The sequence below is a fragment of the Etheostoma cragini genome, chromosome 4, assembly GCF_013103735.1.
Source record: "Etheostoma cragini isolate CJK2018 chromosome 4, CSU_Ecrag_1.0, whole genome shotgun sequence".
In the NCBI taxonomy this organism is placed as follows: domain Eukaryota; kingdom Metazoa; phylum Chordata; class Actinopteri; order Perciformes; family Percidae; genus Etheostoma; species Etheostoma cragini.
The window spans coordinates 12,291,316-12,305,210 of record NC_048410.1 but is presented as its reverse complement, the minus strand read 5'-3'; the positions used below and the strand labels follow the sequence as shown (position 1 = coordinate 12,305,210).

At 39.3% G+C, this 13,895-nt stretch overlaps 1 protein-coding gene across 1 annotated transcript in view; it reads left to right on the top strand.

Moving 5' to 3' along the window:
• Positions 1 to 814: 814 nt before the first annotated feature.
• The window catches only part of LOC117942883 (retinoic acid receptor gamma-A-like), a 28,746-nt gene continuing 15,665 nt past the window's right edge, over positions 815 to 13,895 (top strand). Inside the window, exons 1-2 of the mRNA XM_034868644.1 lie at positions 815 to 1,079; positions 10,405 to 10,753. Coding sequence (XP_034724535.1) covers positions 10,582 to 10,753 — 172 coding nt within the window. The 5' untranslated portion in view covers positions 815 to 1,079; positions 10,405 to 10,581. The remainder of the gene's footprint in view (positions 1,080 to 10,404; positions 10,754 to 13,895) is intronic.

Here is a 13,895-nt window from a genome sequence, read left to right as displayed (position 1 = left end):
TACTGTGGTTTTGTTGTGTACATAGTATTTTGCACACTCCTCTTATTTTGGGTCACTGTTTTCATTTGCATTATTCATTTTGTTACATTATAACATTCGGACACTCAAAGTTCCATTTCTATTTTTAAAGTTATTGTTTACATTTTCAGGTCACTGATGCTGAAAATATTTCTCTCCCATCTAGGATATGTAGTCACAATAAAGCACTAAATGGCCTTTGATTGGCCCCAGGCCATGGACCCCTCATTGGCTGGCCATGGTCCCAAAGTCAAGGCATTGTAAACATGGAGCGAAAGCCAAGGGCTGATACTGATATCCCCAAAGGTGTGCAGCCTTCTGCAGCATGTGTGTTTGTGTATGTCTGTAAGTTAATGACTGTTTCATTAGTGCAAGTGTGTGTGTGTGTGTGTGTGTGTGTGTGTGTTTGTGTCTGTGTCTGTGTGTGTGTGTGTGTGTGTGTGTGTGTGAGTGCGTGCGTGCACACACCGCTTTGCTGTGTGTGTTGGTGTTGGTCTATCTTTGGATGGTGAGGAGAGGAGGAACACATTTAGAAATGTAAAACAAACGCTCAATGAGTTAAAAGCCAACAAAAGACGGTTGACTGACAGTACAGTGTAGACGGAGTGGAGGTAAAGAGAGAGAAAGAGACTGTGAGACAATGAAAGAGAGAAAGAAAGAGACGGGAAGAGAGGGGGTGGGCAGCAAGTTGAAACCTAAGCTTTCTGGACCCTGTTTTCCCTTCCTTCAGGCATTCTGTGGCTGTTTAAAAATGTGCTGTATATTTGAAGTGTTGGATCACGTGACAAAGGCAGGGTTTGTGAATCAGAGTACACAATGATTTCAGGAGAAGAGAGGGAGAGAGGGTGTGTTTTAGAGACAGAGAGAGAGAGAGAGAAAGAGAGAGAGAGAGAAACGGGAAAAGGAGAGGGAGGCGGAATGCAACAGGCTGAGCTCTGTCGTCGCTATGAGAGGGACTTCTGACTGACAAACACAACTACTACACTCCTTCTCAGCTCTTTTCCCCACTAACTTACCCTTGCTATCCACCACACTTTGTACCGTGTTCACATCCCAGTCTGGTAAGTTTGGTTTTCATCCCATTTTTTGAAAATCTTCTTTTCCTTATAACCTCTGTTGGCGGTGTGTGTGAGAAAAGAGGACATGTCAGAGCATGAGTGAGATGTGTGTATGTTTCTCTTGTCTCTCTCCCTCTTTCTTTCTCTCTCTGTGTGTGTGTGTGTGTGTGTGTGTGTGTGTGTGTGTGTCTGTGTTTCTGGGATAGCACAAGTGAGATTGAGTTTCCTGAGGACAGCTTTAATTGAGAACAGAGATGTCGAGCGAGGGAAAGAACAACAGAAAAAGCTAAGGAAGGGAATGAAAGCTGATCAGCACTCGCATGTGGACCAGGGCCACTCCATGTGAGGATATGAATTTCTTGTGTGTGTGTGTGTGTGTGTGAGTGTGTGTGTCATTTGTTTTCCCAGCTGATGGATGCACATCTCTTTTTTTTTGTTCCTGACTCCATAAACTCAGATTCACGGTTGCCGAAAGATTATGATCAAGGTCCTCTACATAAATAAAGAAAATGGGATTGTGTTTTGTTAATAAAGGAAGTTATAATTCCTCTAAAGAATTACATAGATAAAGGGAGAAGTTACGACATACTGTTTTCTACTGTTGCGGACATGTACTACAGGTGAGCTCAGTAACCATCTCAGGCGATTTTCCAGCAGCAGACAAACTGGCCGCAGGCTCTCAGCCAACAGACTGGCTGTCACATGATGGACACTCCATCAGCATCACAAATGGCTGAGTTGGTCTGGTCTTCTTGCGTATGAACACCCCCCCAAATCCCTTGCCGAAGATTTTGTAAACAGGTTTCCATCCAAAAAATTACATAAGAGGGATAGAAACACTGACATATAGGCTAATCCAGATATCACAAAATAGTGTACCTAATCGCTGCTGCCGCTGCTTTGCGTTGTGCGTTTGTGTGTGTGTGTGTGTGTGTGTGAATACACTTACTGACCCCCTTTTTCATACAGTCTGTGGATTATTTCAAAAGCATCCTGAGACAAGCACTGTATAAATACAGATGCATTGTTTGATTGATGACTGATTTGGATGCTATTTATCTGCAAAATGCTTCTTCCCAGCTGATCCTAGCTGCCTGCGTCTGTCCACTAACACCATACTGCTGAGCATGCCACTCTGCACTATGCACTCCGATGTGAGTCCTGCTGTGAGCTGTTGTAGCAAACTCTTGACAAATCTATTTCAGATTAATTTTCCTTAATGTCTGGAGGAATGCTCATCAGCACATCCACAGGAATAGGTGGCCGAGTCTATAAGCAGGGCATAAACAGCTGGGTGTAAACGATATATAGTTTATTAGAGATCACATTCTGAAGAGCATTGAAACACTCGCTAAATATAACTCTTGTTCTTCTCTTCTGATTGAATAGGTTATATTTGACCCTGCTTTCACTTGGTCCTTGTCTCTGTCAGTGGACATCTGCATAGTATCTGCTACTGAGTGAACTGTTTCTCTGTGATCCAAGGTCAGCTTTTTCAGCTTATAAAACCTAAGATTTAGGGTGGATGCAACTGCTCTTGGTTAAGTCCTATTGTTTGTTTTTTTTGGTTTCATCATTTGGAAAAGAAATTTCTTGAAAACCTGCGTACGCATGGGTTTGGGTGTGTTGGATATAACTCATTTAACTGCATTGCAATCTTGTCTTTGTTCCCTCCAATTTTTAAGGATGACAGCCCCTGAGGCAAAGGAAGCTATCTGGCTCCACTCCTCTCTCTCTCGTTCTTTCTCTTTCTCTCTGTCTCACTGACTTCCTTCTTTATTTCCTCAGCATAAGAAAAAAATACTCTATCTTTGCTGTTCCATGTCAGCTGAGTTTAATTTTGCACAGGCTTTCTCATGCCACACATAAATGGAAACTTGGAACTTACAAAACAAAGAAGCGATCATGTGCTACTTGTTTTTGAGAGCGGAAGACACAAATGTTTGGTTGTTCTGCAGAATTACATATCGTCCACAGTTATTTTGAGAGCCATGCACTGGCTGTAGTTCTGATGGATGTGCCCAATTGGCTTCATTCGATTGAAATCCCTTGTTCATTATTGCTGTCAATGCATTTTTTTTTTTCAAAATTTAGGGCTGAATGTGTCTCAACGTATCTCAAGAGCTTCTCAGTGTGTTTAATCGCGGCCCCGGGTAGCTCTTCAGCACAGGTTACAAATCTCTTTACACACTTCTAATCCTCTGTGTAGAGAAACAGCAAGGCACAGATTGTGTGTGTGTGTGTGCGTGTGTGTGTGTGTGTGTGTGTGTGTGTAAGACATGTGCGGTGGGGGGGTTGTTCAGGCAGTCTTCAGACACACTTTTCACTTTAATACTAAATGAAAAGATGCCTACAAAATGCTTCAATTAGGGCTGACCCATGGCCCGGGCTGCTGAGCCTGGAGCGACAGGGGCTGACCCCAGACCCCGACCTGGAGACCCTTGGAAGCCCTCAGGGTTGGCTCCACATAATGACAACAATGTGCGTTTTATGCAACATTACTATCATCGACATCATCCACATTAGCACTGCTAACACAGAATTCACACTGTGTTTTTCCAAGCATGTCGGAAAGTTTAACTCTGTGCAAAGCTATATATATTGGTCGAGAGTCAAGTGACACTTTGTGGCAAAAAATGAAAAGAATAAGTTTCTACTGGGTGGAGATGATTTCAGGATTGTGCTTTGGGGTAGTGTGAATATCAACCCAAGGATGCAAAATGCAAAAAACGTGGATTTATTCATTAAGCTCAATTTATTCATTAAGCTCTTCCTATCCATGATGATTTTGTAGGTAAAAACTAAACCTAAAGGTTTAGGTAAAAAATAAAATAAAAAAAAAAATAAAAAACTGAAATCTTTTTTATAGAAACAGGCTGTTTTAATTAAACACAAACATTCTTTCATGTAGATTTATTGACTCAGAAAGTTACTTATGCAAATGTATTTTGTTAAAAATTCCAGTGATCTTTTTGAAAATCATATCCAGCATAACTAACTAAACTCTTTTCTGGGAACAGTGGTTATGTCTATCCATAATCATTTGATGACATATACTGTTATTCTTGAAGACTGAACTGTAAGTGCAGGTGTACAATTAAAGGATTATTTCAACATGATTTGGAAATAGGTTTATTGGCTTTCTTACTGTAAATTAGATGAGTCGATTGATACCACTCTTATGTTTGTATGCTAAATATAAAGCTTAGCTTAGAGACATGAGATGCATTAATATTGTCATTTAACACACAGAAAGCAAAATAATGTATTTCCCAAAATGTGGAACTATTGCCTTTAGGTCCATTCACAGGGAACAAATTGACTCTCAACTTCGTCCTTCTCAAACTTCCCAAAATGTTTTATAACCTCCATAAACTAGGCGTGGAAGATGAGATCCTGTTTACTGGAAATCATTTACATAAAATGAATGCCTGGCAATCATTCTGAAAGATGTTTCTGATTAATAACACTTGGAAAATAGATGTTCAAAGGATAAAATGTTGTTTTGAGGCCTAATATATACATCTGTGTGTATATTCTTGACTAAGCTAACGACATTATGGTTTGCATAAAATGAAAATATGTGTTTGCCACAGCCAGAACAAGTTTGCGGTAATAAGATGGCTGTCAGGCACTGATGGTTTATGGCCTCGAGATATTTGTATTCCTCAAAAGACATTTTTATATGTCAGTTTGAAAATAAATATAGTATGGTCATTTGTTGGGAAATGTAATTATGTTGTTTGTGGGTGATGGTGCCTGTGTTTGTTCCCTTCTGTAATGGTTTCTGTGTGTCAGTATGTGCATTTTCTACTTGGTGTGTTCAGCAAAGATCATCCCTGGCTGCTTTCTCTCAGAGTAAGTCAGATTTTATTGTGGTTTTATGGTTTATGGTTTTCTTGCATTTGGCTTGTTTTTGGGAAGTTTGTAGCCTTCACATTCACTCAGACTCTGCCTTTTAGTTGGCTCAGTGTTGTACACAGAAAGTCTCTGCTTTCAAACGTAGAGATTGTATTTAAGTTTTGATTTTTTAATTCTCTGTACAACTCTCTAATCCATGAATTTATACATCTGCAAGCTAAACACAACCATGAACTTTCTTCTGTTGTTCAAGTCAAAAGTGGTTAAAAAATTGGGTTCAGTCTTCTATTGATAATTGCAAATAGAAGTTCCGAACAAAAGAGAAAAAACAGCAGATAAGCAAAGCTTATATCCACAAGAGAACCACACAAGACAACAAAACCAATACATTCAAAAAGAAAGAGTCTGTAGCACTTAACCATTGAACCCTTGTCTATTATCCAACTGAATCACATTACTCTGGATTGAACCAAAACACTGAAAGTTTGGAGACAGAAAGATGCAACCCAAAGATGACAAAATAGTTGGGAAAAGAAGAGAAAAATTATATTTTCTATTTACTGACAAGAGACTTTACAGTCCATGTAAGTCTGTAGTTCGTTCTGTTCTCAGTCCAAAAGATCAAAGTGTGTTAATAATCAGACAAACAGGTTTTTTGTCTGTATTTCTCAGTATGGCTGTGTTCATTGTTGGGAAGGATACTTTCAAAACTTATTCCGTTACAGAATACAGAATACATACCCAAAAATGTCCTTTGTAACATATCCCGTTACGTTACTCAATCTAAGTAACGTATTCTAAATACTTGGATTACTTCCACATTGAATTGCATTTTATAAGAGTTGGAATGCAGCCATCAAATACTGCTTACTAAACATGCCTATTTGGGTTTTGTTCTGTTACAACTTGCTAAATGTGTATATGAACAAGCAAATGGATTGTTGTGTTTGGAGTCCCTAACCGCATAGCCTACTACAAAGATCTAACCGCAGTCTTGGTACCACAAGCTAATTAGCTAACATTAGCTAGCATGTCAAATGGAGCTAGTAATGTAACTGTATTCTAAATATCAACTATTTAAATTGTACGGAATACAATTACTCATAATTTGTATTCTGAATATGTAACGCTGGTACATGTATTCCATTACTCCCCAACACTGACTATGTTCAGAAGATTGTGTAGTCCAGTGACTTTCACATACAGAAACTGTACCTAGTCTGAAGAGTCCATCATGTTTTTATTTTTTATTCTCCTTGTCCTCCGTGGCTCCTAGCAACTGCACGGAGGAAGGCTTGTATCAGACACATAGGACATATAGTGAAAATGGCATATTAAAATTAGTTCATAACAGATTTAAAGTAAAGTCAAGATGATCACCATTACATCTGTCTTACACAGATAATCTATTTATATGCCTCAAAGTATTGACTCTATACTCTCAAATTCAGTTTAGAACACATTTTATAACTTTACAGGATGGACCAAAGCAAAAAAGAATAAAAGCAGAGACAGAAGGAGCACCTCAAACCACAGGGTACCCATCTATCGCCACTGACCAAGCTCTGACAAATAATACTACTCATGTAGTCAACCTGCATTCCGCGCTTTCCAACTAAATTTAGACTTGTTCAAAATCATTCCATCTTTACAACACTATTTATTCTATTATGAGGAGAGTTAACTTTGAAACGTCAGTAATAATGAGAACAAGAAAAGTCAGGGAACTGGGAACTATTCCTTTCAGATGGATGTTGTTATCTGTTCTATAAAATAATTGGTTAACATCCCGGGCAATTGACTACGCTAAACATGGAACGGTTTTAAAACGTTCTCAGCACTGCTTAGGATTATATGAATACATGCTTTTCCATGCCAACTAATTAGCCTACTATAGAGGATTGTATATAATCCTTTAATGTTTCCCGTGATGCATTCATCTTTTATACCAAGGATAGTCAACAGTGCCAATTCCAAACAACATGTACTATATAATATACAGTGGATATATTTCTTATTAACCTACACAATTCGGTCAAGCTCCATTTTGTGAATGCTTTAACTGAGGCCGTTGTTTATACACTAACTAAAACACACAGACTTAATGTTACCTCATTCTTCTGCCCTGAAAGTGGAATCATCATGCAATAAAAATGAAGATTAACTGTAATTCCCCAGTCATCTATTTCCCTTAAAATGCTGCGCGGCATTATCTCCACACCATTAGGACATTTTACCATAACATACAGAAAAATAACAACAACCAAAAAATTTACCAAAATTCTCAATACACCAAATACTGATCGATCTGAGACCTAACAAAGCGTTTAACTGCTAGTAAAGTTAGGAAGTCAACTTCCCGCCACTTATAACAGAAAGTTAACTGCTGCAGTTTTGTTGTTGGTTAATCAAAATACAACAAAGATTTTTTTTTTTTTATGAAAACAACCTAGCCATTTTCAAATGTTGTTTACATGCAGAACTCTAATGGTGGCAGTGTCGCTTTTTTTTTATCAAACGTTTTTCACCAACAAATGATGAGTCCTACGTGGAATTTGCATGCAGGGGTTACAGTTATGCTTTCTGTTTTAATTAGTTAACCATGTCGTAGTGAGTTGTCATTACAACATTACAACAGTTGTCATTGTTTACAGCTGAAAGATGTTTACAACTGCTGCAGCATTGCACTGAACACACGCTTGTTGGAAAGACAGAGAGGTGGAAAGCCCCAACGTTTTTACAATAAAGCTGTTTTTAATCCCCATAGTCTGGGAAAAGGGAGCATCAGTTGTGTGTGTGAGTGTCTGTGTTGGTGTATTTGTGTGATAGCAGGACCAGGACAAGGTGATCCAATCTGACCTGACCCAGCCAGGTCTCATAAAAGCAGCAGTGAGGCCTGGAGGTGCGTAGACACAGCATTGCTTTTGTTTCCCTACCCAAGGTGTATTCCCCCTGGAGGGAGAGCGATGGTGTGGTGTGTTCCTCATTAGTTTGAAAGAAACCATTCCTTGGCTTGGGCACACATGATTTCATACTTTATTAGTGGAAATAGAACCGTTGCTTTATTTTTATGTATGTTTTCTGCAGCCTCTTAACCCGTTTTTTTTCTCCCTTCTTCCATGCTGCTTTACCACAGTTCTTTCTTTCTCTTATAAATCCAGTTTCCAGTATGTCTCTAATTAATAGGACTCTGTTCACTTCTTACACATGGCCTGCCAGATGCCTGAAACTCCCTCCTATATTTGTCCCTTCCCTTTCTTTTCTGCAGTTCCCCTCTATCTTTTTCCATCTTTTTCAGCTTTCCACACTTTTATTTTTTCTTTAGCCCAATCCTTTTATACATCTTGGCTTTCATACTGGTGATTTCGGTCTTTAAAGTTGATTGGTTAGAGTCAACTCGAAGCCGAACGATTCAAATGCTGCATCTGTGGAGGGATCCTCCGTCCTATATTTGCTCCTTCATTCTTCAAGGTCAATTGCCACTTTTAATGGTGCTTCAGCATGTGTGAACGCAGTGTGTTTTCCACTGATTACTTGCCCATGAACATGATTAAAGTCAAAGAACATCTGTGTGTGTTCACTTCTATAGCGTACATGTCCGTGCTTGTATCTTTCTTGTGTTCTGCTTTTAGAAAGAGATGTGCATGCATATGTTTTGCAACATGTGACCATTCCACACCATGTATATGTAATTACTTTTATTTAAATCGCAACACACTTTGACCGACCTGTTTGACATTTTCTGATTGTCAAACACAAAAGTTCTTTGTGAAAGGAGTCTCAGGGACTCTCCCTTACTAGACTTTGCAGTGAAGAAAAACCGCAGCAGAGCCAAACAGTTACAGAGAATATGTCAATATGGAAATTGTGACTTTAAAGACAACACTCACTGCGCTGACTTTGTGTGTGAATGTGTAATATGTGCTGTATGTCCACATATGGGGAAAGAAATAGCTGCAACAACAAAAGAATGTAGAAGAATTTTTCTCTAACAATAGTAGCGCAGATGCCTTTTGATAGGTCTAATATTTAGTCCAACCCATTTATATCTGTGAGGGTACACTGATAATTAGGTTGCAAACACTTTCGATTAGAACTACTTTTTCTCACAGAGCGTTCTATGGAGAGTAACTGGGACACTGTTCCTGGAATGAAATGTCAAATTGTCTTTTTCAAATATAACTTTTTAAAATCTGTGAGTACAATCTCCATTTAATTGGGTTGGACACAGAAATATATTTATCCAAACCTGAACAAACCATACTTTGCATGGCTAGATGCCACAAGTACACCAGAGGGATTTTGAGTGAATTGATCCATTAATATAGAACCTTTGGAACCATGTACTCTTGCTGAATTTGGAGATGTTGCTTGGGTGTCTGTATGTACAGTATGTATGTAAGTATGTGTATCTGTGAGTGTGTGCTTGCATGTCTCTGTGCTACAAAAGCTCTGCTCTGGCTGGTATTTCCACCTCCACATGTGGAACAGTTCACTTTCAGTCAGGTATGGGGCGACCCTTTGAGGCAGCACCTGACAGACAGGTGTGCAACTGTGAATTATGTTTACTGTACCCGTGTTTGTTTACCCATTAGTTAGTCTGTCCGCACAAACGGGAGACAAGGACAGGGATTTGTTAACAAATGCATATTTAAAAGACAGATATTTCAGATGTGTATTTCTCACTCTGTATTTCTACTGAAACTGTGTATTCTTGTTATTAGTTCAATGAGGGACATTCCTACATTCATAATTCTCTCAGGTGGTCTCTCACCCACCTTGGGTGTTTGATTCCCATGCCGAAGCAGGCCCAAAACAACAAGACATTCTTTGGCCGAGCTTTATTTACCAGAGATACACCACAGAGAGTTTTAGCTCCACCCACTCATAAAATCAGTGAAGGGGATGAGAGAGTTATACAAGAGGGGAGGGCTGCCCTCAATGAATTTATTGAAAGGGTCACAGAGCCACTATGTGAGTCTGAGAGAAAGGAAAGGTGAGACATGATGATCATCACAAACGGTTTGTGTGCGTCACAGAGTGCTTATGCTGTGGGGTAAAGTGAGAATGAGAAGGTCTTATGTGTCTGTTGTTATAAAGGGTTAATTGTACCCATGTTGCGGCTGGCTGTTCTCGATCAGGCTGGCTAGAGTCAGGCTGGCAGAGGAAACAGAGAGACCATTTATAATACTGTTCTGCTGATTGAAATCATATGGCGTTGCCTGAAATCATGGCACTACTTCGAAGACAGACAATAATTAGGAGAAAAGCGTTGCGGTTTCTTCAACACTCTCGTTTTGATCCTTTTTTCTTGTTGATATATGATATTTTTGTATGAATTGTTATAGTTGATTGGACTTTAGATGCTCTCTAGATCAGACGTTAGTTCCAGTATCACTATATGATTGAGTATAACTCCTCATTGAGTATAACTCCTCATTCCCTTCTCTTCCCTCCTTTTCTACAGAGTCTGGGCCTGGTCAGGTCTTGGTTGCCAAGGTCTGACAGCAGAACAACCAGCAGCTGAGGGGCTGAATGGCAGCAGCCCACTTCAATTTTACCGCAGGCCCCTGACAAAGACGACGCAGGAGGAGGAAACAAGACAGTCAGAGAAAAGTTAACCAAACCACCAGCAGCACTTTTCATGATGGCAACCAACAGGGAGCATCACGTGCGTCACATGACGGGGTTTCCTCGAGCTATGTACCCGTTTACCTTCAACTCCATGCGAAGCCACTCCCCCTTCGACCTGCTGGCCAGTAGCCACCTCTTTGGACGGTTTGGGGCAGACCTTCCCAAAGAGATGGCTGCATTGTGTGAGTAATAAAAATAATGTATGATTCATTTACACAACTTACACAAACAACTATGGGCATGTCTGCTATCTGCAAGATGTGAATTTCCAAAAGATTTTCCATTTATGGAAGTTCATAAAAAAGAAAGTGAGAAGATTCTTTGCAAATTACTTGTATGACCACAGGCCACTGGGGTGCCTCACTTAAACTCACATTAACACACAAGAAGAAGCATAAAGATGGTCCTCACTGAAAGAATGTCACCATGTTCGGACCTACAGCTCAAACCTACAATGTCACATTCATCTTAATTCAGATTGCTGAGGAAAATGTGTTAGACATGTTCAATATAATCATGAGGGTTTCAACATTTTTCAAGGATAAATCAGGAGGCAAGAAATTCTGATCCCACACCCTTGCACATGACAAGATAGTGTGGAGATGTCTGTGCCCTGACAGCCCAGTTTTGTGTAACACAGTGAAGAGTTCTACAAATTGTGTCTTCAGGGCCAATTTGAGGTTATAATCAAGCTTCACGTCATGCATTAATAGAAGAGTTAAAGAGAAGAGAGTGTTTCCATGCGGCAAACCACGCGGATGACAGAGAGGGTAGGCTGGAAAAAACAGCAAACATGACATGGTCCTTGGTATAATTTGCTGCTTTCCACAGAACTTAAATCTTTGAAATCACCATTGGAACAGAGAAACATGCATTTCCTTGAAAGAAGGAGGGAGCTTTAAGCGGATAAAAGGGTTCCTCATTTCAACTTGCAAAAGCAGTGTGTTATGTGTGGATAGAGACCATTTTGAGTCACAGGGGGCACTATTGCACTTCACAGTGACAGAGAGACCACGCAAGAAGCAGAGTGGTTCATGCAAAAACTGACAAAATTGAAATTGGAATTTGGCCTGGCCGGGTGTTAATTTCAGGCCCTATTTACAGGGATCAGAGAAAGGGTGTTCAAGTCATACTTTACTTTCAACAAGAGTAAACCTTGTATACAATACAATATTTTTGTTTTAAGTTTGGCTTGTTTTTGTCTATACTCCCCTGCTGGAAATATTCAACATCAATATTGCAAAGAGAAGGGCAACAAGTATAAAATTAAAATGTCCTCTTTTGATAGTAAACAATTTCTTCCTGTACATACATTTTTTTCTTCAATTCCCTATTTTCGTTTGCCTGTCATATCAAGATGTTCTGGACTTCCTGTGCAGTGCAACTTTTGCAATTTCAGAATAAATAGATGCGGTGCAGCTTTAAACTATAAGTTGGTTTATATAAATGCTTCTATCCTAAGGTTTAAGGTATACTTCAGAATGATCTTAAGTGAATTGCTCACAGAGTATCAAAATCTTTGCTTTTGTCGCATGACTGAATGGAGAATTAAAAAAAGTCTTACTCAATTGACACAAAGTCAACAGTCTCCAATAGGTGTGCCTTTTCTCCATTTTCTTCATGAATTCAAGGCAACACTCAAATTCATATACAATTGGTCATTTTGAGGGTGAATTATTCCTTTAATGTAGTTCTCTATATTTGACTGTTTGTTGAAGTCTTGTCCCAAAATAGGTGGATTAGCTTGAATGCGTATTAATCCCGTTGTTCAATAGTCTAGACTGTGCAGTGTCCAAATCAAACACTTTACACAGTATGTTTCATTCTGTAAGATTAACATCTGCTGTAGGAGTACCTGCTGACACTGTCAATTATTGTGTGTACACAGATACTGTGTTCAGTGAGCTGCTGATATCTGTCAGGGTTCTGGCCCTACGACCAGGCTTGTAGCACTCACAATGTCATTACATCTTTGACATGTTGCCTCTGGGACTTTTATACATATACAGACAGAGAAAGACATATATTAGTGGCTGCATTATGTCAGTCAGGATTGATGCCAATATGGGTCCAAGAAAGAGGCCTGGAAAACCTGTCAGGTTCAGCAGAATATCTAAATTAGTCACAGTTAGCTGTGATTTACACTTGATTTGCTAGTTGACACTAGAGGCCAACAACAAAGAAATAGAAGATTGTGATTAAACCATGTTTAACTTCTTAAAGGTGCTCTCAGCAATGTCATGCATGTTTTAGGCTACGTTTTTTGTCACATACAGCAAACATCTCCTCACTATCCACTAGTTGCCTGTCCCCTGAGCACACAGTGCATTATTTTAGTGAAGAAATGTTTTTAAAAAGGGAAAAAGCTCTAGACCTTGCTAACTGACAGTTAACTGCACTGTCAGAGCAGGACTTTCCCAAGCCAAGAAATATTAAGAAGCTAAAGAGTTTTTTTGGAATGGCTTGCTGGTAACACCGCTTTGTCCCTAACTTAGACTGCCAAGAGTGAACAAACCTGCACGGAGAGAAAATGTCCAAAGACCTCCACATATTGGATGAAACCATCTAGATATCTTAGGAGGATCCTGAAATTCTGGAACTGTGTGAGACCCTACTACGTGATCTCCAGTCCTTGGTGGTTTCAGTTTTTGATAGGACAGCAGAATATATTGAAGGGGAGAGAAAGGGGGAATACTATGCAGCAAAGTGGACAAAATTATACAAAATTACTATAGATATTGAAGTGGGATTTGCCAATTAATTCAAACCAGGTCCTAATCAGCGTGAATGGAAGACTGGACTTTGTTCCCTAATGAGATGAAACTCAAAACAGCCCTGGACTTGAAATTAGCGGATGTCCACATTAAAAGTTTCCTGCTGTGTGTTCATTCACATAGTAAGTTATCTCCTCTATTCATAATAGCAGCGGGGACTGTGAGTTAGTACAAGAGCACATCATTTCCTCTTTTTTTGTTAAAGCTTTTCTGCCCACTTCTTTGTGGAATTGGTGTAACATGATACCATCTACGGATTTTAAGTAAATATTGCTCAAGATGTTTTTTGAAACATGTTTTAGTCTTTTTTTATGACATCGGGACCAAAATTCTGCCCACACTGAAATAGTTGTTTAGTTATGAAAAATAAGACATCTCACTGAAGTGATCACTAGGAAAATAAGTATTTTTCCACAATGAACACAATGTTCTTTTGTAATTTCTGTACTAGTCACATCTTGTTCATTGTAATGTTTTGTGTGTGTGTGCGTGTGTGTGTGTGTGTGTGTGTGTGTGTGTGTGAGTGATATTAGTAACTTGAACCTAAAGG